This window comes from Astatotilapia calliptera, chromosome 2 (genome assembly GCF_900246225.1).
Source record: "Astatotilapia calliptera chromosome 2, fAstCal1.2, whole genome shotgun sequence".
Taxonomy (NCBI): Eukaryota; Metazoa; Chordata; class Actinopteri; order Cichliformes; family Cichlidae; genus Astatotilapia; species Astatotilapia calliptera.
The window spans coordinates 23462412-23483781 of NC_039303.1; the positions used below are offsets into that span (position 1 = coordinate 23462412).

Genomic DNA, 21370 nt, shown 5'->3' on the forward strand with positions numbered 1-21370 from the left:
TAAGCTTAAGGAAATAAATTATTGCAGTTTGCACCAGTCTTACACATCTGTTAACTGTGAAGCAGCTCCTCAAAGGAGGATGTAAAGTTGCTTTAAATCCCATGCCTACTTTTCAGACATTTCAGATCATCAAACAAGTTTAAATATTAGACAAAGATAACACAAAATTCAAGCCTACATGGGTCTGAGTGACAAAGTGATTGACCCCTAAACCTAATAAATGGTTGGGCCACCCTTAGCAGCATCAACTGCAATCAAGCTTTAAATGGCAATGAGTCTTTTACAGCAATGTGGAGGAATTCTGGCCCATTCATCTTTTCAGAATTGTTTAAATTCAGCCACATTGGAGGATTTTTGAGCATGAACAGCCTTTCTAAGGTCATATCACAGCATCGCAATCAGATTCAGGTCAGGACTTTGACTAGGCCACTCTAAAGTCTTAATTTTGTTTTTCTTAAGCTATATTGAGGTGGACTTGCTGGCGTGTTTTGGATCATTGTCCTGCTGTCCCAGCTTGGGATCACTAATAGATGGCTGGACCTTCTCCTTCAGCACATTTTGGCAGACAGCAGAATTCATGGTTCTATTGACCACAGCAAGTCTTCCAGGTCCTGAAAAACAGCCCCAAATGATCACACTACTACCACCATATTTTACTGTTAGTATGATATTTCTGTGTTACTTTTATGCCAGATATAATGGGACACACATGTTCCAAAAAGTTCAACTTTTGTCTCGTCAGTCCACAGAGTATTTTCCCAAAAGTCTTGGGGAATCATCAAGATGTGTTCTGGCAAAACTGAGATGAGATTTTATGTTCCTTTTGCTCAGCAGTGGTTTTCATCTTGGAACTCTGCCATGCAACCCATTTTTGCCCAGTTTCTCTTATGGTGGAGTCATGAACACTGACCTTAACTGAGGCAAGGGAGGCCTGCAGTTCTTTGGATGTTGTTCTGGGGTCTTTTGGATAAGTCGTCGCTGTGCTCTTGGGGTCATTTTTGTCAGTTGACCACTCCTGGGAAGGTTCATCACTGCATTTTTACACAGATGAGAAGTTATACACTTCTGCCCCATCCATTTTCTATTATTCTATTATTTGATCTTAGGCATTGCTTAGGCAATACTACACTGCACACGTGGTACACACTTTGACACTTTTATTTTACTTTCTATGGAGTGTTTAAAGTAAGGCTTCCCACAACTTCAAGCACATTTCATAGGAATTCTTTATTTGCACAGGGCAGGTTCTTTTTATATCCTGTCAGTGGAATTCAAACCATTTTCCACCATCACTGGACCTGTTGAAGTGAAAAATAAATGAAGCTTCTGTGTAAGTTTAAAAAGGAAGATCTGTAGTTACTCATCTGTGTACTTCCCAGGTGTTGGCGGATAATCTAAGCGTTACATCACTTCCACTTTCCCACGCTGTCAAGCTGATTGTGACATCATGCGTCTAGTCCAGTCAGCTTCTTCAGGCCAATCCGCCTTCACTCCGTGTATTTTAAATCTCCCTCCACATCTTTCATTCTTCCTTACGTTCGTCATTGTGGACTAAAGAGCCGCATCATGACCAAGCACCTACCTGCTTGCCCACTATTCAGTCCCCTCTAGGCCCCACTCCCAGTAAGTAACACTCTTGGTAGAGAGGGTTTGTCTTTTTCACTGAACAGTACTGAAACAAATGCTAACAAGAACTTTACTTCGAATGACCAGTTAACATCTGTTTTTAGTCTTTATCTGTTGAGTTCCGGGATTTATGATCAATTTTACTCATGAGCACAACTGCAACAGGAGGAACCAAATAACAAATAATCTCAGGTTATACAGACCTACTAAAGGTAAAGGCACGTTGATTTCCAGCCAGTTTACTTATCCATTTATCTGATGTCACAGGTTGGGCTTTTCTCATTTCTCAGTTGTGTGCCTTCTCTCTTTTCTGAGTCTTGAGACCCAGAAAATATGTCCGTTGGCATCTTACAGAATGTCTCTTTTCCTAAAATAAAACTGGTGGACAGAAGAGAAAGTGGTGTATGTTTCTGTTAGTAGTTTTACTTGTGCTGTATAGAAGAAAACAAAAAGTTGGAATACACAAATCATGAGGACTCAGCATTTGTAAATGTGGCAGAAATACAATGGTTACATGTATGTTGTTCAAACTGAAAAGCCCCGAGCGGCTGTAGCCGAAGAACATAAAGCCGACCTCCAGTTTCGCCCTGTTTTGGCTGAAATAGACTTCAGTTAGATGAGCTGACTTGTCTGGACTCTTAGTTATAGCAGCATCTGAAAGAATCCATGAAGTTTCAATGAATTGCCTTTGTTCCTGATTGCTCTTCCCTGTATAGGGTAAACTCCATGTACTATAGCTCAATATCATTGAATAGTAATACTATCAAGTTAATAAACTTAAATAGGATTGTGAGCAGAAGAAATATGTGCACTTTAATATTTTAAAGTGTTTTCTGTAAGCATCCACCAAATAGAATATGCTGCAGCCTGGGTACGTAGCAGCAAAAATGAAACATTAAAAGTCAGGCTGGTTGGAAAGGAAATTAAGCTTCAGATTTGGTAATGTACCAGAAACTGCTGTATGTGTGTGGGTTTGTATTCTCTCGTCTTTGTGTGGGGTGGGGTGTAATGAATCGGATGCCATTTTGAGAGATGCTGTTTATGAGTGTTGGCGGCGACAAGGGAATGCGGGGAATTAAGGAAGCAGTATGAGCTACACTTAACACAATGTGACAGGCACAAAATGACAGGTTTTGGCCCAGGAATCGGGATGCCATGTTGCTTGCGCACTCGCTCACTTACACGCATAATCCTCAAAACACACACATACACCATCCGGCATGGGAAAGTAGGTGAAGGCATGAGGGGACAATTTGATCTGTTCCACCAAACACAAATCAATGTCTGTGTGGCTCAATTTTCATCGCACACACAAATCGCTCTACTTCTATCTTTGTGAGGACCCTTGTAGCACTTTTTTCTTATATATTACAACGAAATGTAGAACACCATTTCAAGTCTAAGCCAAACCTGATGCATAAAAGATCTGTGACCAAAGGCAGGGCGGGGTGAAGGACAAAACATCGCATACTTTAAAAGTCAAACTGGTCTTCACTCAGACAGTCAAGTCATCTGAACCAGGAAAGTGACTATTTTACCCGGTTGTGACAGTGAGAATGGCTGCTATTAGACAGATTAACCTAAGATGAGTTCTGACCAGCCTCTACTACCAGGCAAGGACAAAGCTTTTTCAAGCTTTTTAATGGCACAGTGGCAGTTTAGTGTCATCACCTTTGGTCACAATAGCTATTTTTACCACGAACAAAAGAAAAAAGATGAAAAGTTTTTTCACAATAGTTTAATTTTTTTCTTATATTTGAAGTCACACATTACATTAAACATTAGATGACTGTAGAAGTCAGTAACCTCATGAACAAACACATTTAAATTGTCTTTGTTTTTGGACACCTGCTGATACCATTTCACGTGCACTATTATTAATTTTAGATACTTTTTTATATTGTTTATTTCTTCTGCTGCTGGAGCTATTTGGCTACAGTCCAAAATACTGGGAATGCCAATAAGGTCATAAGTGTCTCCCACATCTGGGGATTGGGAATACTCCCTCAGTCTGTTGGCAAGCATTGCATTAATTCAACACAACATAACTAACTGCTAGCAAGTCGTTTGTTTTGCAGTTAATACGTGTGGTAGAATCTGTGTTTTACGAAATATGTTAAGTTTTGTGTTGAGTTTGCTGCGATAGTTAGATTGTTGGTTAGTTATCAATATGAATTCACAGTGCCCTAATAATGTTGAGGTCCAGGCTCCGGGGAGGCTGATCCATGACTGAAAGTGCTCCATTGTGTGTTTTTCTATCCAGGTAAGCTTTAACTGCATTGGTAATGTGTTTGGGATCGTTTTCATGCTGAAAAATGAAAGACGTTGCCAATCAGACGCTTTTCAGATGACATTGCATGGTGGCTCAAAATCTGATGGCGCTTGTCTTGCAATCATAATTTAATAAATTTTGACAAGATCCCTGTTTTACAGATTCTTTCTTGTACCTTTTCCTGCTTTTGTCCTTCACTTTTGAAGGACACACTACACATTAAGCATGTGTGCGTGTATCTGTTTGTGTTTTACTTATAGGTCTTTGGGAATCACCTTGTTGGTGCAAAAATACTATTTTGTGCCTGTCAAACTGTGTTATCTTTGGCACTTTTTGTAGATTAAGCTCAAGAGATGGGAACAAATAAAGCTGTTTGGACAGCACATGGGTTCATTCCTTGAGTTAGGTGCCTATGAAGTGTTACCTACCAGTGTTAGAAAAAACGAAGAACTGTATAATAGCAAGGCTGTGCTGCATTAAGGGATCTGACTCACAGTTAAAAAGCACTGTATATGTAGGACAACCTAGGCCAGCCACTATTCTAATGCCAGAAGTAGAGTCATGGGTAAGATTTAAAGAACATCTCATACACAGCACCTATTTCTGGATATCTTAACAACAACCACCCGTAATCACAAAGCTAAAAATCCAGTAAAACTCGTTTCTTATATGAACACAGAAGAAAGTATTGGTTGGCACATAGCAACCACTCTGGTTCTTAAAAGAAAAAAGAGGAGATATTCATTCAGAGATAAGCCTCTGCTTCTTTCTACTGCCTGTCTGAGTCAGTCAAAATAATGGCTAGAGCTGAGTCATTTCCCACAAGCTGAACATGCCTGCTGTGACACATTGAATGTAAGGCAATGCATCTGAAGAACAGAACCAAAGGTAAGTAAATATCTCTTCACTGGGATTTTAAAAAGGGGTAAAAAGACTTGAAGAGACGAATGATGCTTCCCAACATAAATATGTAGTCGTGAATAAGTAATAAGGGTTCACAAAAAGGAGACAAGCAGAGAAAGACAAATAAGAAGAGAGGGAAAAGGTGAAGTGCAGCAGGATGACAGTGACATATGAGAGGCAGAGCTGACAGAGTGCTCAGTAATGGCAGTTTATCAGCATCTGGTCAGCGGGGTCACTTCAGCTCCTGGGCTCCAATTCTCATCTGTCTCCATCGCTCTCCTCCTGCATCTTCTCACTCTGCTTCCCCCTCCTTCCACGCTTCCTCCCTCACTTCCTCTGTCTTAAACTGACAGTTCTGACAGAAAACCAAAATGTGCAAGCAGTTTTTTCCCTTTCATACACCCACATATACAACCCAGACTGTAAGTTTTTGCACAGTTTCACATTCTGTTGTTCAGAGTCTGTCTCAGTACATTCAGTCCTAAATAAAACACAAAACTGCATTAAAGTGCCAAGTATGGTATGCAGTCAATGGAACTGGATCCCTAAACTATATCAGTTTCCTTTTCTCCATTTATGAAAGTTAATGTATCTTTCCTTCTCTGTATCTAAAGTTATGGGGCTTAATTGTGTTTTGGAACCTGACATTTAACTGACAAATTGCAAAACAAAAACAGTTACATCTTAAGAAATACCAGCCAGATTGCAAAACCCCTGAGCAGGAACGTGCCAGTGCTTTAACCTGCAGGATAAAATTGACATATACTCTGTCTACTTACTTTTGAACAATTGCAGTCAGGTCTACATGAGTAAAAAGGTCTTTATTTCACACACAGTATTTCAATATTGATGCAAGCTTACTAAATTAAAGCTGTGACTTGGCACTTTAATGCAATATCCATTATTTCATTTCAAAATGAATGTACAATTGAAGGCGTTAGTGGACTGGTTGGGACTTAACACACAGCAAGCACAGTGTCCACAAAGGCATATCCACACACCAATTAAGACAAAGAAATACCACTAACAATCTAATAATAGTTGTCAATAACCTCAGCAATAGATTAAGCAAGGACTTTATTGCTTTGGCATTAACATATTTAAAATGCCAGCCGCCTTGTGTGAGTCCAGTGGATTTATGCTGACATCCCCAGTCGGATTAAATGTGATGTTTCAGGGTAAAATACAGCCTTGGTGAAAGGAAGAGGAGAAAGTCAGGGGAGGCCAGGCTCACACTGCATGTGTACGACATCTTAATTGCATCAATGATTATCCCTCCACATTTACGCTTTCCCTACTCATATTTATAGTTGTGTCCAATTTTCATTATGCTCTTCATTATGGAGCATAAATAACCTGCGTAAATGTGCCGGCACACTACGACACACCCTATAACATTGCCAAGTGATATCCATCTTGTCCCCCAGTGATCCAACATTACCTGGCTGAATTATGTCTATTAGCTGCATGTAGCCCCTCCCACTCCATCAAGACAGCAGTCTGCAGATGACAGCATTAACTTTTAAGGCTTTATAGCATCTTCTTTACCCAACACATACCATTAATCCGCTTAATGGCCACCATGACCCCTTTCATCGTGTTTCATAAAATAAAAATATGAATAAAGCCCATTACAGTCTCTATTGTGGAGAGTTTCAGCAATAAATCATAGTGGTTCTATTAGAAGGATTGCTTCTGTGGCAAGTCAGGTTGCCATATTAAATCATCAGTGCTGTTTGCGTTATTATTTTTGCATGTTATAATGCCTAAATCGGAAAAGTGTAACTTTCTATTTAAATCTCTTTCCGGCCTTCAGTTGTTAGTCTGAGGACTAATACTGTATTTAGTGTTTTTTACCTCTCTCAACTTTCAGATTTTTTGCTTGCATAAGAAAGCTTTTTCTTTACATCCAATGAAGCAAACGATGTTAAATCTGAATTACACTGAAATTTTAATCATGTAAAAAAAAAAAAAAAAAAAAAAAACATGTTATGTGATATTTTTTTTACTACAAACTTTTGGCAAATTTCTGAATCTTCCATTAAATTTTGGATCAAATTAGGAAATTTTAAAAGCTGCTTTAATTAATTTTTTTTTACATAACAATACATGTAATGACTATGTCCTTATCAAAGAATACTTCCCAGTTCATCATTTTAAATCCATATATAACTACAGTGCATAACGCATTCATTAGACCACCACCCACTGTAAGCTGCACTAAATTAGCACGAGTAATTACCAGAATCTATTTCTGAATCAGTTTCTCTAATGGTTAATCCATCAGTATGTTTACGCTCTTTAACTGAAATTATTTTTAATGCTAAAGTACATTATTTCTGATATTTAGAAACAAATCATAAAGGACTTTAAAATTACACTTATTACACTTCTGACTTCTCAGGGAAGTCCAGTGTGCTGGCTCAAACTCTAGGTATAAATATGTGGACTGCGTCACTCCATGTGAAATGTAGAGAACTCAGTGAAAAGGAAAGAGTCTGCAATAAAGCACTTTGTGATGATGGATGATCTTTGAGACAATCTGGGCAAGACTAAAAGTGTTCTCACAGTGTGGTCATGCTTTGGAGTCAATTGCTGAGACTGGTACTTATAAAAAGTGCCAAGGAAGAGGCAGAATATGAAAGCTGATCACAAACACTGAGCTGTAGATAACTGGAAGACGGTACTCTGGGCAGACAAGTACAGATTTCAACTCTTCAGTCAGCAATATTGTGTTATGTCCACAGAAAAGCTGGAGAATGTTAGATGGATTGCAAAGACAGTGAAAAAGGGGCAAGATTCCATTATGGTATAGTTATTATAGAAGCAGCATGGACACATTAGTGAAGAAGAAGGTCTACTACAACATCTTGGATCCACCAAAACTTGGAATCCCTCTTGAACCACCCATCCGACCCCTCCATCCATCCATCTTCTTCCACTTATCCGGGGCCGGGTCAGCCTTAGTAGAGAAGCCCAAGTGGCTAGGGACCTCTCTAGCCACCTTTTCTGGGGGAACACCGAAGCATTCCCAGGGCAACAAAGATATGTAATTTCTCCAGCTTGTCCTGGGTCTGCCCGGGGTCTCCGTCCAGTGGGATATGCCCAGAACACCTCACCCAGGAGGTGCATGGACAAGTAGCGGCCCTACTCGGAGCCCTTCATGAACACCTCACCCTATCTCAAAGGAAGCGGCCAGCTATCCTCTTGCACTGAAACCGCTCTGACCAAAGTGTTCAATGACATATGTCTGAATACAGACAGTGGAAAAATGTCAGTCTTAGTTTTACTGGATCTCAGTGCAGCATTTGATACAGTTGACCACAACATATTACTCAAACGACTGGAGAACTGGACAGGTCTTTCAGGAACTGTACTAAACTGGTTCAAAACATACGTAGAAAACAGGAAATACTTTGTATCAATAGGTAACTTCACATCTGAGCAGACAAGTATCACATGTGGAGTTCCCCAAGGTTCCATCTTGGGACCCCTTCTGTTTAACATCTACATGCTCCCACTGGCACAGATTATAAACAACAACAAAATAAACTATCACAGCTATGCAGATGACACACAAATATATATCACAATGTCACCAGGAGACCGAGGCCCTGTACAGGCTCTTGGTAAATGCATTGAGGAAATCAATGACTGGTTGTGCCACAATTTTCTCCAGCTAAACAAAAACAAAACTGAGGTAATAGTCTTTGGCGCCAAAGAAAAACGATTACAGGTCACCAGAGAACTTCAATCTATACATCTAAAAACCACAAACCAGGCGAGAAATTTGGGTGTAGTGATGGATGCAGACCTAAACTTAGAAAAACACATTAAGACAATAACAAAGTCAGCTTACTATCACCTCAAGAATATATCAAGGATAGAAGATCTGATGTCTCAACAGGACCTAGAAAAACTAGTCCATGCATTCATCTTTAGTAGGCTTGATTACTGTAACAGCATCTTTACAGGTCTACCTAAAAAATCAGTCAGACAACTACAGCTCATTCAGAACTCTGCTGCTCGAGTCCTCACTAAGACCAAAAAAGTGGACCACATCAGTCCAGCTCTGAGGTCCTTACACTGGCTGCCTGTCCGTCAGAGGATAGACTTTAAAGTTCTGATGCTGGCCTATAAAGCTCTGAATAGGACCAAAATACATCAATGACCTCCTGACCCAGTATGAACCATCCAGATCCCTCAGGTCATCTGGATCCGGTCTTTTATCAGTTCCCAGAGTCAGAACCAGACACGGAGAAGCTGCATTCAGCTTTTATGCTCCTTATATCTGGAACAAACTCCCAGAAAGCCTCAGATCAGCTGAAACACTCAGTTTATTTAAATCCAGGTTGAAGACTCACCTGTTCTCAGCTGCATTTGAATAAAGCACCAAATCCACACTTTAAGCTTAAATTTCAAAACTTACATTTAACTACTGATTTTATCTACTGTTCTGATTTTATCTGTTTTGATTTTATATACTGTTGTTTGTTTGTTTGTTTGTTTGTTTGTTTGTTTGTTTGTTTGTTTGTTTGTTTGTTTGTTTGTTTGTTTGTTTGTTTGTTTGTTTGTTTGTTTGTTTGTTTGTTTGTTTGTTTGTTAATTAGTTAGTTAGTTAGTTTATTTGCTTGTTTTAATCAATTTTAAATCATGCTTTTTATTTGTTCTTGTTTCTAATGTCTCTGTAAAGCACTTTGAATCACCTTGTTGTTGAATTGTGCTATACAAATAAACTTGCCTTGCCTTGCCTTGCCTTGCCTTGAGGAAGCTCCTTTCCGTCACTTGTATCTGCAATCTTGTTCTTTCTTCACTTCACCCTTTTCAGCTGCGAACCATGGCCTCAGACTTGGAGGTGCTGATTCTCATTCCTGTCACTTCCCACTCACCTGCAAACCGCTCCAGTACAAACTGGAGGCCATCGTTTAATGAAGCCAACTGAACCACATCATTTGCGAAAAGCAGACATGAGATTCTGAGACTACCGAAGTGCAAGCCTCTACCACTTGGCTACACCTAGAAACTCTGTCCATAAAAACTATGAACATTCTGAAGTAAAACTGATTAATTGTGGGTTTAACAAGACAATGACCCCAAGCAAATTTCAACGCTGTGCAGAGACTGTTTGACCGAGAAAAGGGAATGTGGAGTACTAGAACTGATGGACTGGCCATGTCTGGGCTTAAATCAAAGTGATTTGGGATTTAGTGAAATCAAAGGCACAAGAATTTAATTCCAATCAGCTCTCTGGGAACAGCTAGAAGAGCATTAGTTATGCAGCCTAACTTTATATTTCAGTGGTGGTTTACGTGCTACAGAGAATACTGTGAAAAACTGTTGCTTTCCCCGTGGTGCACCTGAATGAAAGTTCCCTCTATAAATGCATTACCTCAAGTAACTGCCCCCTACAATCCAAATGTCTAAAAGTACAAACAAAAGGAGTAGATGTCTCTCCACCCACTTACTGTTAAAATAACAACTCTGACAAAAATAACAAGTAGTGAACATGTAGGTGGGTTGTTGTTTTTTTTGGGGTTTTTTGCTGTTCACTCACAAAGACTTTCAGAAGTGTTTCTGGAACTCTCTTTACTTTTACTAGACAATCTTGGCTGCTTTAAAGAAGTGCAGAGTGGGGGCCCTAAGGTTCAGTAATTGGTTTTTGATCTTGTCAATCACACAGAGGGAATTCTCTGATAGTGTATGTAACATTGCATTGTTGAATTATTTCTACAAAGTAGCACATTTCTTTGAAGTTAACCAATCAGTTTACAGACCTGTCGCTAGCTAATTACGCAGCCATCAATCATCCATTATCTTCTGCTTATCCAAAATTGTCTTCCAGTGGCAGTAGGCTAAGCAGGGCACTCCAGATGTCCTCCTCCCCAGCAGCAATTTCCAGCTGCTCCTGGAAGAAGCCCAAGGCATGCCCAAACCAGATAAGATATATAATCTCTCCAGTAGCTTCTGGAGATACCCGGAGGTCTCTTCCAAGTTGGACTTGCCTGGTAAACCTCCATAGGGAAGCGCCCAGGAGGCATCTTATCCAGATGCCCGAAACGCCTCAACTGGCTCCTTTCAACACAAAGGAGCAGCAGGTCTACTCCCAGCTCTCTCCAGATGTCACCCTATCTCTGTGGAAGAAAGTCATCTCAGCCACTTTGCAATCGAGGCTACAACACCCACATCACTGCTGACACCTCACCAACGAAGCAAGTTACTTAATTAGCTCATATATTACACCATGTATTTATGTTCACCCAATAAAAAGCTGCAATTAAAGAACCATACATTTTAGGCGATAGAGGACCTTAAAAAACAAAACAGAAAAACGGGCCTGCTATATCATTGGTTTTTTGTTATTTTACACCGGTGATGTGTTTTTATCTTTTAATCACATAGCCACAAAATGTGTTTAAAATTACATCAATAAAAAATAAAGTGTCAGCATTTAAGGTGTTCTGTGAAGTTTTTCTGTAGATAAAAGCTGTTTTGATTGTGTGTAGCACTCAGTGCATTTCTTTCCTCGTGAAACATTTCCAAAGCTAATTTCTCTTAAAGTTGAATCCCACTTTTTTTTCTTTATCACTTTGCTCTTTGGCTTGGTTTTCACATTACTGTGCAGCTGCTGTGCAATAGTGTGAAACCACTTGGTGTACTTTTCATCAGAATTCCACTGTATATTTATGTGCATGCATAAGACAAAAAAAGAAACACAAAGTAAATATTTGAGACTAAAACTGCTCTACAGCTCAACTGGAGATCAAACACTCTTTGAAGATCTTTCTGTTTGCATGTTTTTGGTTTTGGTTCTTGTTTTTGTAAATGTAACAATAGGTAAAATGATCATTTCATTTTCGCACTGGCTGAAAAGTTCTGCTTCTTGAAATTCGTACAATTAACTCTTGGTTTAATCACCAGAGACCCTTCAAATGTAGCGCTGAGTTAAAAAGGAAGCCCTTTAACCTCATCCAAAGGCATAACTGCCAGACTCTATTAGCAATGTCTATATTTTATTATATTTGCGGTCCAGCATGCAGAATCTGCATTCAGAACGGCTCACATCTCGAGGCAACCATCTTCTGAGCCAGGGCAAAGGCCAAGAAAGGTGATCATGCTTGTGCGTGTGTGTATAGTGGAAATATTGAGTGGATGAGAAACTAAGGTCCAGATAGTGTTGAATTTATGAGCAACCCCTGCCTGGATAAAATTAAGTATGCTTGTGTGCTTTCAACAAAACTAAAAACAGAGTCTTCTGCTTCACCTTTCTCCATTCCCACCCTGCCTTCTGTTTCTTGAAATTCTTCTTTGTGGAGACCTCTGCTTCCACTTCAAAGAATTATCTGTTTTCTTTCTTCTTCTTTAACCCTGGCTTTAAGAAGGGGAAAAAAAACAACTTCCATTAATGAGTAACAACCCTTGTGATTGAGCGTCACATATAATTTGTTGTTTGGGTAATACAAACCAGTTTGTGGTAGGACACAGTAATGATAAATGGAATTATCCTTAACAAAAACGCTATCACTGGCGGTGGTACAAAGGCCTTTCAGTAAATTCTCAATTTGAGGATCTAACACTGCCCTTGAATTGTTTAGGCACAACTGGGACTGGTGGAGGAATTAATTTCAGATATTACCAAACAGCAGGGTACACAGCTCCCAGGGCACCGCAGACAAAATCTTTCATCCCTGTTAAGAAAAAAAAATTGAATGGGGATTTAAGGAGAACACAGATAATTCAATCTTTATCAGCGGCAAGCCACAATGAAATGTTAAGTTTCCATGGGATCCTCTTACCTCAAAGGAGGACTCCGGAATGAAAGTACAACACATCTGAAGCATCTCCCTCCTGCTCTTGAGCAAAAGAGTAAAACACATGCACAGACACACACACACACACATTCTCTCTGAGACACAAACACAGAACATAAAAGGTTCTCATCAACATATCAAAGCTCGTACTTCCTGTTCAACATGCTATATGCGAACCCAGTGGATGCCAACGAGTCAACGTAGCAACACATCATTTTATATATATATAATATATATGTGTGTGTTGCACTGACAGCTCCTGCAAAAGCAGACAGTAACAGATCGAGATAACTCTCAAGTGTCAGATATACATGCACATACACACAAACGTGGACATGTTTGGCATTCTGCTATGTAAGCAACCACCTCTCTATCTCTTTCTCCCTCTCTTTCTTCCTATCTCTCTCAGCCACATATGTGAGAGAAGGTTTTAAAGGAAGAGATAGAGAAAGGAGTGAAACGAACAACTCTGGCTTAGTAATGTCAACTCAAACTCCACGAGATACCCAATAACGGCACATAGATACTCTTGCAGAAAAGCTCCACTCCAGCATTAAAGTTGTCAACACATACTAATCCACCAGTTTGGAGACTGTTACAATGGGTCAATATGCAATTTGAGGCAGGTTGACAGAGAACATTGGATTGATTGATTTTGACCTTTTCCTTGACAGTACCTGCTGTACACATTCTCTACAAAATAATGAAAAGTGTTGAAATCCTTATATCTTTAGCTTTTGCCTCTTTTCTTCTCCCAAATAAGCGCCTGTTGTTAATCCCACTCATACATCTGGCTGGAGGTCTGCTCTCTCTGCTTTATCTTTAAGAGCAGGGGGAGACAGACTCAGGGGGGTGATACCAACCGTATCGATTTGTGCAAACGTGCAGACACACATACACACTCTTAAACATTTTTTTAGAATCTGTGCACAACATGGCTATAATCAAAAAGCTATTCCTCCATCTAGTCTACTCCGCATAGTGATATTACTCTCAGCTACATACTAGTTCTAAACTTGGTCATTGTAAAGATTCAACAGACTCCAATGAATTTTAGTTAAAATGTGGTTAAAAGTGGAGTCCCACATGATGGACTCTACTGACTTTTGTTGATCTTTTTACTTCAAACTTGTGGCTTTGCTTCAAAACAACTCTCAAAACAGCTGTTTAATGGAACACCATGAAATCTGATGCAGACTTTTATGTTTGATCCTGACAGACGTTCTGTGAAGGCTTTATGGGATCGCTAAGCTAAAGGGTAGCACAAACAAGAGGAGCCACCTTACAGGATGTTCCCTGTCTTTTTGATATTGGTTGTAATGACACTAGATAATGGGCATTATATGGGGCTAATCAGCAAGCTAAACTGCAAAAGACAGACATATGCTAATGTCACTAGCCTCACACTAACATGGCCGTAAACATAAGACAGATGCGACCTCAAAACTGGTTCCGAATGCTGTATGCACCAAAAACATAGAAACTGCACCCCGCCAATCCCTAGCTGAAGTGACCCCCCTGTTTTGTTGAGAAATGTGAGAGATCAAACACATTTCAAGCTGATGCTACCTCTTATTGGGGCATTGAAGGGTATAATACCCGTTTGGGAGGGTCACAATTCAAAAAGTCACAACATCCTTTTCCCTTCAGATTGGATGAGGGGAGAAAAAATCCCTTCAGAGAAGAAGCAGAAGCTCCCATATCAATCCATCAAACCAAAAAGTAGTAAAATGGCACTCCTAAATGAAATTCTCTTGTCTTGCGCTGAGCTCAACTTGAAAAGGCCAGTCACATGAGGGTTTAAATAGATATCTATTTTCTGGGCTGAAAATCAAACTGGCCATCATTCTGTCCTGCATCACCTATCTCTTGGGGGCTTGTCACATTTATAACATGTAGCCATTTTCTCAGCTGTCAAACCATGCTCTTACCAAGCTCGGTCCCCCAACCCATGCTGTCAGCTCCTAAATCTAATCGACTCAAACGTCTGTGTGCGCACAAGTATAGTTTTTGAGAAATGTCTTTGGAATTAGAAGGGGATTCATTTCTTTTTTAAATTTTTTAATATTCCGTGTGAGTGTGTGCACTTAAATGTGTGTAATATAAGGATCTGGACAAAGGTGGCATAGCAAAGTAGGTCATGACAGAGGTTAGTACTGCATTAGCAACTGTCACCGGCACGACATGAGAGTTCAGACACCAGGGCAGCCCTCACCCTCTCACTCACAGTATAGACACACACACACACTCTAACCAAGGATTTTTGAAACTCTGTGGCGTTCTGTCATGGATCTGAGCCAGCAGGCCGTGACACACATGGAGGGCAGTGTCTGGAACAGGAGGACGTGTCCAGTCTGTCTTTTGTGTGTCTGCACACACATGCATGACACAGTGTTTGGATATGATGGGGGCTTTTGACCTGCCAGAATCCAAACTCTTTGCCCTTGCCAAACTATTTTTTTTTGGACACTTATTTGATGTTTTCCTTATTTGGCCTGGAGTCGTTTTAAATAGAAGTTGCTCAATATTCAAAGATTTGCTCCATTAAAGCACAGATGAATCCTCGCGAAAGGCTTTGCATCAGTATCTGCTTCTCAGGGTTGACTTATGGAAATCTCTCTCATTACTTCTGCCTTATATGGTTCAAAATCTCACATAAAAATATAATGATCCGAGCTGTTTCTGTTGTCTGCTGTGTCAGTCAACGATTTTTTAATGTTCTAAGTCTCTTCAGTTTCCATCCTCAGAAAGTCTGGGATAATTATGGGAGTAAAAAGGCTCCCTATCAGAGCAGATTAACAACATCTCACTAGCCTGAACTCCTCACTCCCTTTTATCTCCTCAAACACAGTAGAAGAGAAGAGGAGTTACGTAATTCCCACCTTAGGGACCCAGCCGACTTTCCACCCAACTTTTGTCTGTCTCTGCATGTCTAGGGCATCTGCTAGTTCTAAGCTGTTTGATGTGCATGTTTGAAGCAGCCATGCGATCGGGGAGGAAAGGATGTGTCTGTTGTTCGCAGCTCTTGCCGCTTTGCTCTGATCCCTCAAGGAACGAGTTTCAAAGCATGGCAAAGTTGGACCTTTCCTGGTTCTGCATTTAACACCTTCTCGATTCGCAGAGCTAAGGTGCTGTATAGCTTCCCTCCTTACCCACTGTTTAAGGATTCCTCAAAAGACCCTCCCTTGTCATTTAGTTATAACGTCTCTTTTGTCAAAATCTGTTTCAAATTATTTCTGAGGTCCCTAAAAGCCATGTTAGCACACAGAGCCCTTAATGTGAGGTTATTTTACTGATTAAAAGAATATTAGATCATGTCAGCCATGAAAAAAAATTAATTACATATTCAAAATGGTAAAAACCGACAAGATTTTTTCTGTCTACTCATTAGAAACAGCTTTCATTCCCCTTGTGGAAAATAAATGAACAACAAGTTGAACTTTGGGTTAATTAGTCTCTGGCAGTTGGTGAAAAACATGTAGAAGAATTTCAAGGCTGTAGCTGTCTTGCTTGTTTCTATTAAAACAAGTATAGGCCATATGAATCAGCGGTCAAATGTGAGCATAACCTGTGTTTGTGCAGTGTAAATTAAATTATAACATTTCTACCGCGCAAACAATTCTTAATCTTGCTTTTCCCTTGTTTGACAGTACAATAGCTAATAAGAGATCATTCCTGTTTTTATAATTTCCTTAAGGAGCTCCCGCTCCTTCTGCTATTCATAAGGGAAAAGCAGCACAGAACTCCTTTAAATAAAAATAACCAAAGCAAAAACGAAATCTTTGATTGAACACGTGTGCTTTCAGGATAAAAACTAATTACCAGCATCAGATTTACCTAACATGAATCAATTAGATATACACAGAGAAGAAATACTAAGACTTATGGATGCTCTCTTGAGTGAAATGAGAAATCACTGCACATTAAATAACATGATTAAGCATCTTTTGCAGGATTGATCTATGGAGAAACATTAATAGAGGACAAATTCTGCTTCGGTTGTCACTGTTGTATTTGTTGTGTTTGTGTATGCTTTTGGACTATAGCATTAATAACATAAGCATAAATGCCCATGGCCCATTAGAGCTGGAAACATAGTCTATAAATCTGTCTTTGGAACTGAAAAAGAATAGTTACAAAAGGCTTAAATAAGTAACAATGTTACAAAGAAAAATTGTACAGATATTGCTGTTAAGAATATTTATTTATTTTAACAAGACAAGACGTGAATGAAACAGTGTCGGAAGTGCTACCAGGTATCTTTTATTCATAAATCCCATTTTACATTGTACATTTAGGCACTTTGTTGCTAGCAGCCTATCACAAAAATACATAAATTGTTCCCATTTCTTTAAAATAAAAAAGGTATCGCGTAAAGCAGGCAAAGTGATTCCTAAAACTCGGCAATGCCAAGACTCTCAGTCATGGATTGGCTGCCCCAGAACCTGGACATCAACATAATTGAAGCAGTGTGGCTTCCTCTTGACAGAAAACGGAACAAAAGACAGCCAACATCCAAAGAAGAGCTTTGAATGTCCTTCAAGAAGCCTGGAGAACTATTCCCAAAGACTAATTAAAGAAATTATAATGTTTCCCTAAGAGTGTTCCGGCTGTGTTGAAGAATAAGGGTGGTCATACTAAATATTGACTCAATTTTTTTGTATAACCTCCTTTTCTATTTAAAAGTGTTAGATAAAAATATGAAACTACATTGTTGAAGAATGGGAGACCCCATTTTTAGATTCCTCCATTTCCAGATGCTTGTTAAAGTCCCCCACTGCTTACGCAATTGTTTCGTCAAGTTCAAAAAACACACGAAGCTTTGAAGCTGGCAGATTCCTCGGCTGCACAGAATAATTTCTGAAGGTTAATGCTCAAATAATGCTAATTCTTGAATAGAATCGGAAAACTGTATTTTAAATGTTAGGTTAACTGCAAGATAAGTAATGTAATAAAAAAAAGAAAAGATTTACATTTCACATCGCACATAGAAGAGTTCATATGATAGCATAGAAAAGCTATAAAAGAATGTAACTACCATGAATTGTAAATTGTAAATAGATTAACAGAACTAATGATGAATATATTTACTGGTTGCATGCAGTGAATGGTCAACATTTTACATTATGAGAATTATTTGTCTTTTTATGGGTCCAAGCAGTAAAGCTGTAGTAACACAAATGTAATTTGTTCATTTTGTGTTATCATTATTATTCTTCAATAAAAGCACAACAACACTGCAAAGACCTGGAAAGATAAAAGTTTGTGACATTGTGCCAAATTCCCTCCTCAACCTAGAAACCGTAACCATAGCAGGTACTATAATAACCAGGTTCATGCTTTTAGCAGTCATCTTATTAACATCTGCATCTCTTTGCAAGTTTTTCTAGTGTCCTTTTAAAAATACATTTTCTGAGTCCACATCATCTACAGCATTTGCTGAGTGTAAGTTGTTTAAGAAAATGTCAGCAAGCTATTAATCCACATGTCCACAACATCTAGAAATGTGACTACATTTCTAATTCATAATTAGTTTCAAAAAATAAATTTGTACAAAATTTGATAGGAGTATTTTATCATTTAGAGTATATATATATATATTATTATAAATGTCATACATTTATATTTGTAGTCAGTGTATATACACATGTATATGCATATATATATATATATATATATATATATATATATATATATATATATATATGTACACATAGAATTCAGTCATTTTTAGTTTTTAAGAGATTTCTATATTATTTGTGCGTGTGTGTGTCTTTTGTATTGTGATATGGGGATAAAGGCACGAATATAATACAATATAACTTTTTTCTCGACTAAATAAAAACGCCCATGTGAACTTGCATATGTACATCTGTAACTTGGACTTGAATGACGCAAACATTATTCACATGAGTCCTATGTGACAGTACCTAAAAACACCAGCAGTGGTCACTGGCAAACTTGGAAGTCCATGGCGCTTGTGATCAGAACATGGCATATGGTGTTTGTCAGTCATCCTGTTACCAGAGCAAGTCAGGACAACACACAGCAGGGGTTGAGTTGGGCATCGCTGGATGTCTGCCTTCTCAACTACATCCCGTTATTGCAGGTCCACACTCCGTTAAATGACGTAGTGCGACTGAAGAGCAGATCAGCATGCTTAGATCAGGGTTTTAATGAGAGGACCTTAGGGTTTTCCGCTGAGGCTGACAAAAGCCAGGTGGAGAGTTATTAAGGGGCAAAGGTAGCCAAGTAGAGATGTTCTCTACCAGTATAGCCCTATATGCCTAGGCCCTTTTCATCTTTAACCACCAGCTGCTCTGCTGCACTCAGGCCTCAAACACAGGTAAGGAAGTTTCTCTGTATTCCCTCAAGATTTTCACTGTTAAAATTTATGTGTATAATAACCAGGATGAAAATAAAGTGTGGGCAGAATCTATAATTCAACCCATCTACTGTGCCAAGGAGCCTGGCACAAGGCCGAGAGGGATAGAGGAGTGGCGGACCCGATAGAGTGTTCTGCCAATGCTGTAATGTCTGGCACAGGTGCATTGTTAAAGACACTGTTAAAATGATTTATTTTCAATCCAATAATCTGCAGTACATTATATGATGTCCACAAAAGGTCTATATAGTTTCTAAATGACTGCTAAATATGTTTTTCACCTTGAAACAGAAGCTGAACTTCAAACGTGCAAGAATATCCATCACAAATAGGATTTAACTAATATCACTTCTGTAATACTGGACAAATCATCTCCACTCTTGAGCACTGTAACTGCTAAGCTGGACAGCAAGGTGTGGGCTGACCTTGAGGATACACTGACAGTATCCACATTGGTGATTCTGGGGCATATTCTTTCTAGCTTTGATGGGGCCCATCATAAAATCTGGCTCAACTGGGGATAAAAGTAAAGCAAACGGACTGAGAACAAAATCAATTTTCAATCTACTTCAACAGAGGCTGTGCAGAAATAACATTAGGCTCAACTTTGGGTGACTGAAATCTAAAAAAAACTAAAAAGGAAAAAAAAATATACCTATGAAACTTAGAACATTACAAAAATATTACATTTTTGGGGATGATTTTCTATTTAGAAAAAGATTATCACTATATGTTGCATTAGCCTTGTGAAAAACAGAGTGAAGACCAAGTGCGTCATCAAGATGTAACATTTCAAATGATCCTCTTTTCTCAAACACTGAAAATTTGGAGAATACGACAACTCTTCCACAGATCTTGTTTTTCAAATGGCATTTCCATCAAAGAATGCAGTATTAGCTTTCCCCCCCCTCTCCCTCCTTTCTAAATTTTGAGTTGGGGTATTGCCACGTGCCTCATCTTTGCAGCTATTAGGTAGAATCTCACAAGAAGTTATTAACAGAAAATGCCAGGAAAAGTCATCATTCGGCATCACTTCATGCTCTTTCACTCCTCCAAACCTTCAGGCATTATGTATTAATAACTGAATTCACTTTTACACTTTTCTTTGAAACCCAACACAATAAAAATCTGAATAGCTTTCAAATGTTTGTGTATGAAGTCCTCTTTTTTGTCCTTTGTTCAAGCGGTCTCCCTCGTATGGCCAGGGTATCATGGGCAGTGTCCATGCTGTTACTGCTGATGCTCTGCTCTCCAGGGGGGTCTTCGGTCCCCCTCAAGCATCTGTGTGGTTCCCACCTGGTGGACGCCCTCTACTTTGTGTGTGGAGAAAGGGGCTTTTTCTACAATCCGAGCCGGACCCACAAGCGTGATGTGGAACATCTGCTCGGTAAGACCACCGTTCTGCTTCTCTTTTTTTTTGACTTGTGTAAAATAAGCTCTAATTGTCCCCTTGATGGTGGGAGTTCAGAAAGGAACAGCATGACATCACCCCAAGACCCCAGTGGTGCTTTGTGTGTCTAGTCTCTGAACACAGTGTTCAAAGTTCAGACTCAGTCTAATGAAAATGCCAAATTGGATGCTAGCTGGAAGAAAAATGTTTAGGGACAACATGCTGAAAACTTTACAGAACTATATCAATGTATTGAGTCATCATTAGTGTGCAAAGCCTAACTCCAGGCTCCTCTGAGTTCAGTGGTGTAGCCAGGCTTGTGGTTTGTAGCTTTCAACATCTATGCTGTGACAAAACCAGTTGATCAAAATTGTGAAATCGCTAAATTATTCATTATGTTATTTCTAGAAACTTTTTTGGATCTTCCGCATCAAACGCTCTATTGATGTTTCGACGTTAACATTAGGGGTGTAAGCTATGATATGCCTCCGTTAGCGCTCCATCATATCTCCTCTTGAAGTACAGACTAACAAGACTAAATGGATTGGGGAGATCAGATTAACTAGCCATTAAGTCTCCATTAAAGTGTGAACAGTAAATGGTATTTTGCGGAACTGGAGATTTGCACAGCAGCATCAGGACTTAACACAGGGCTGTGGAAACTTTCTCCACTTCAAAGGGTTCCTGTCTAAAAGGGCCAGACAGGACCAGCGACTGTGGAGGGCTTTGTCGGGCCGCGACGAGCCCAAAGTGAAGAGAGGGATCGTGGAACAGTGCTGCCACAAGCCGTGCAGCATTTACCACCTGGAGGGCTACTGCGACTGACTCGCCACTTCAGGAGCACCACTCATAGCCTGTAAAAAGGTCCCGAAGTCAATTTCTGGCCTGATACTTGCTGGCTATGTCTTATCAACTGAAGGAAATAAAGCTTCCTGACCCATAACCCAAGGCTCTTCTCTGCAAAGATGTGAATTTGTGTTTTTTTT

At 39.4% G+C, this 21370-nt stretch overlaps 1 protein-coding gene across 1 annotated transcript; it reads left to right on the forward strand.

Moving 5' to 3' along the window:
• The first annotated feature begins 18673 nt into the window (after positions 1-18673).
• insb (preproinsulin b) lies at positions 18674-21348 on the forward strand. The gene is made up of 3 exons (XM_026179904.1): positions 18674-18955; positions 20179-20381; positions 21064-21348. Exons 2-3 carry the CDS (start codon positions 20192-20194, stop codon positions 21207-21209), a joined length of 336 nt encoding a protein of 111 aa, XP_026035689.1. The 5' UTR covers positions 18674-18955; positions 20179-20191; the 3' UTR covers positions 21210-21348.
• Positions 21349-21370: the final 22 nt, after the last annotated feature.

What these genes read in the sequence shown, in the direction of transcription:
- insb (XM_026179904.1), top strand. Translation starts at nt 20,192, where the DNA reads ATGGCCAGGGTATCATGGGCAGTGTCCATGCTGTTACTGCTGATGCTC. An exon ending in TGATGTGGAACATCTGCTCG is followed by an intron (nt 20,382 to 21,063) that starts GTAAGACCACCG and finishes TCCACTTCAAAG; the next exon opens with GGTTCCTGTCTAAAAGGGCC.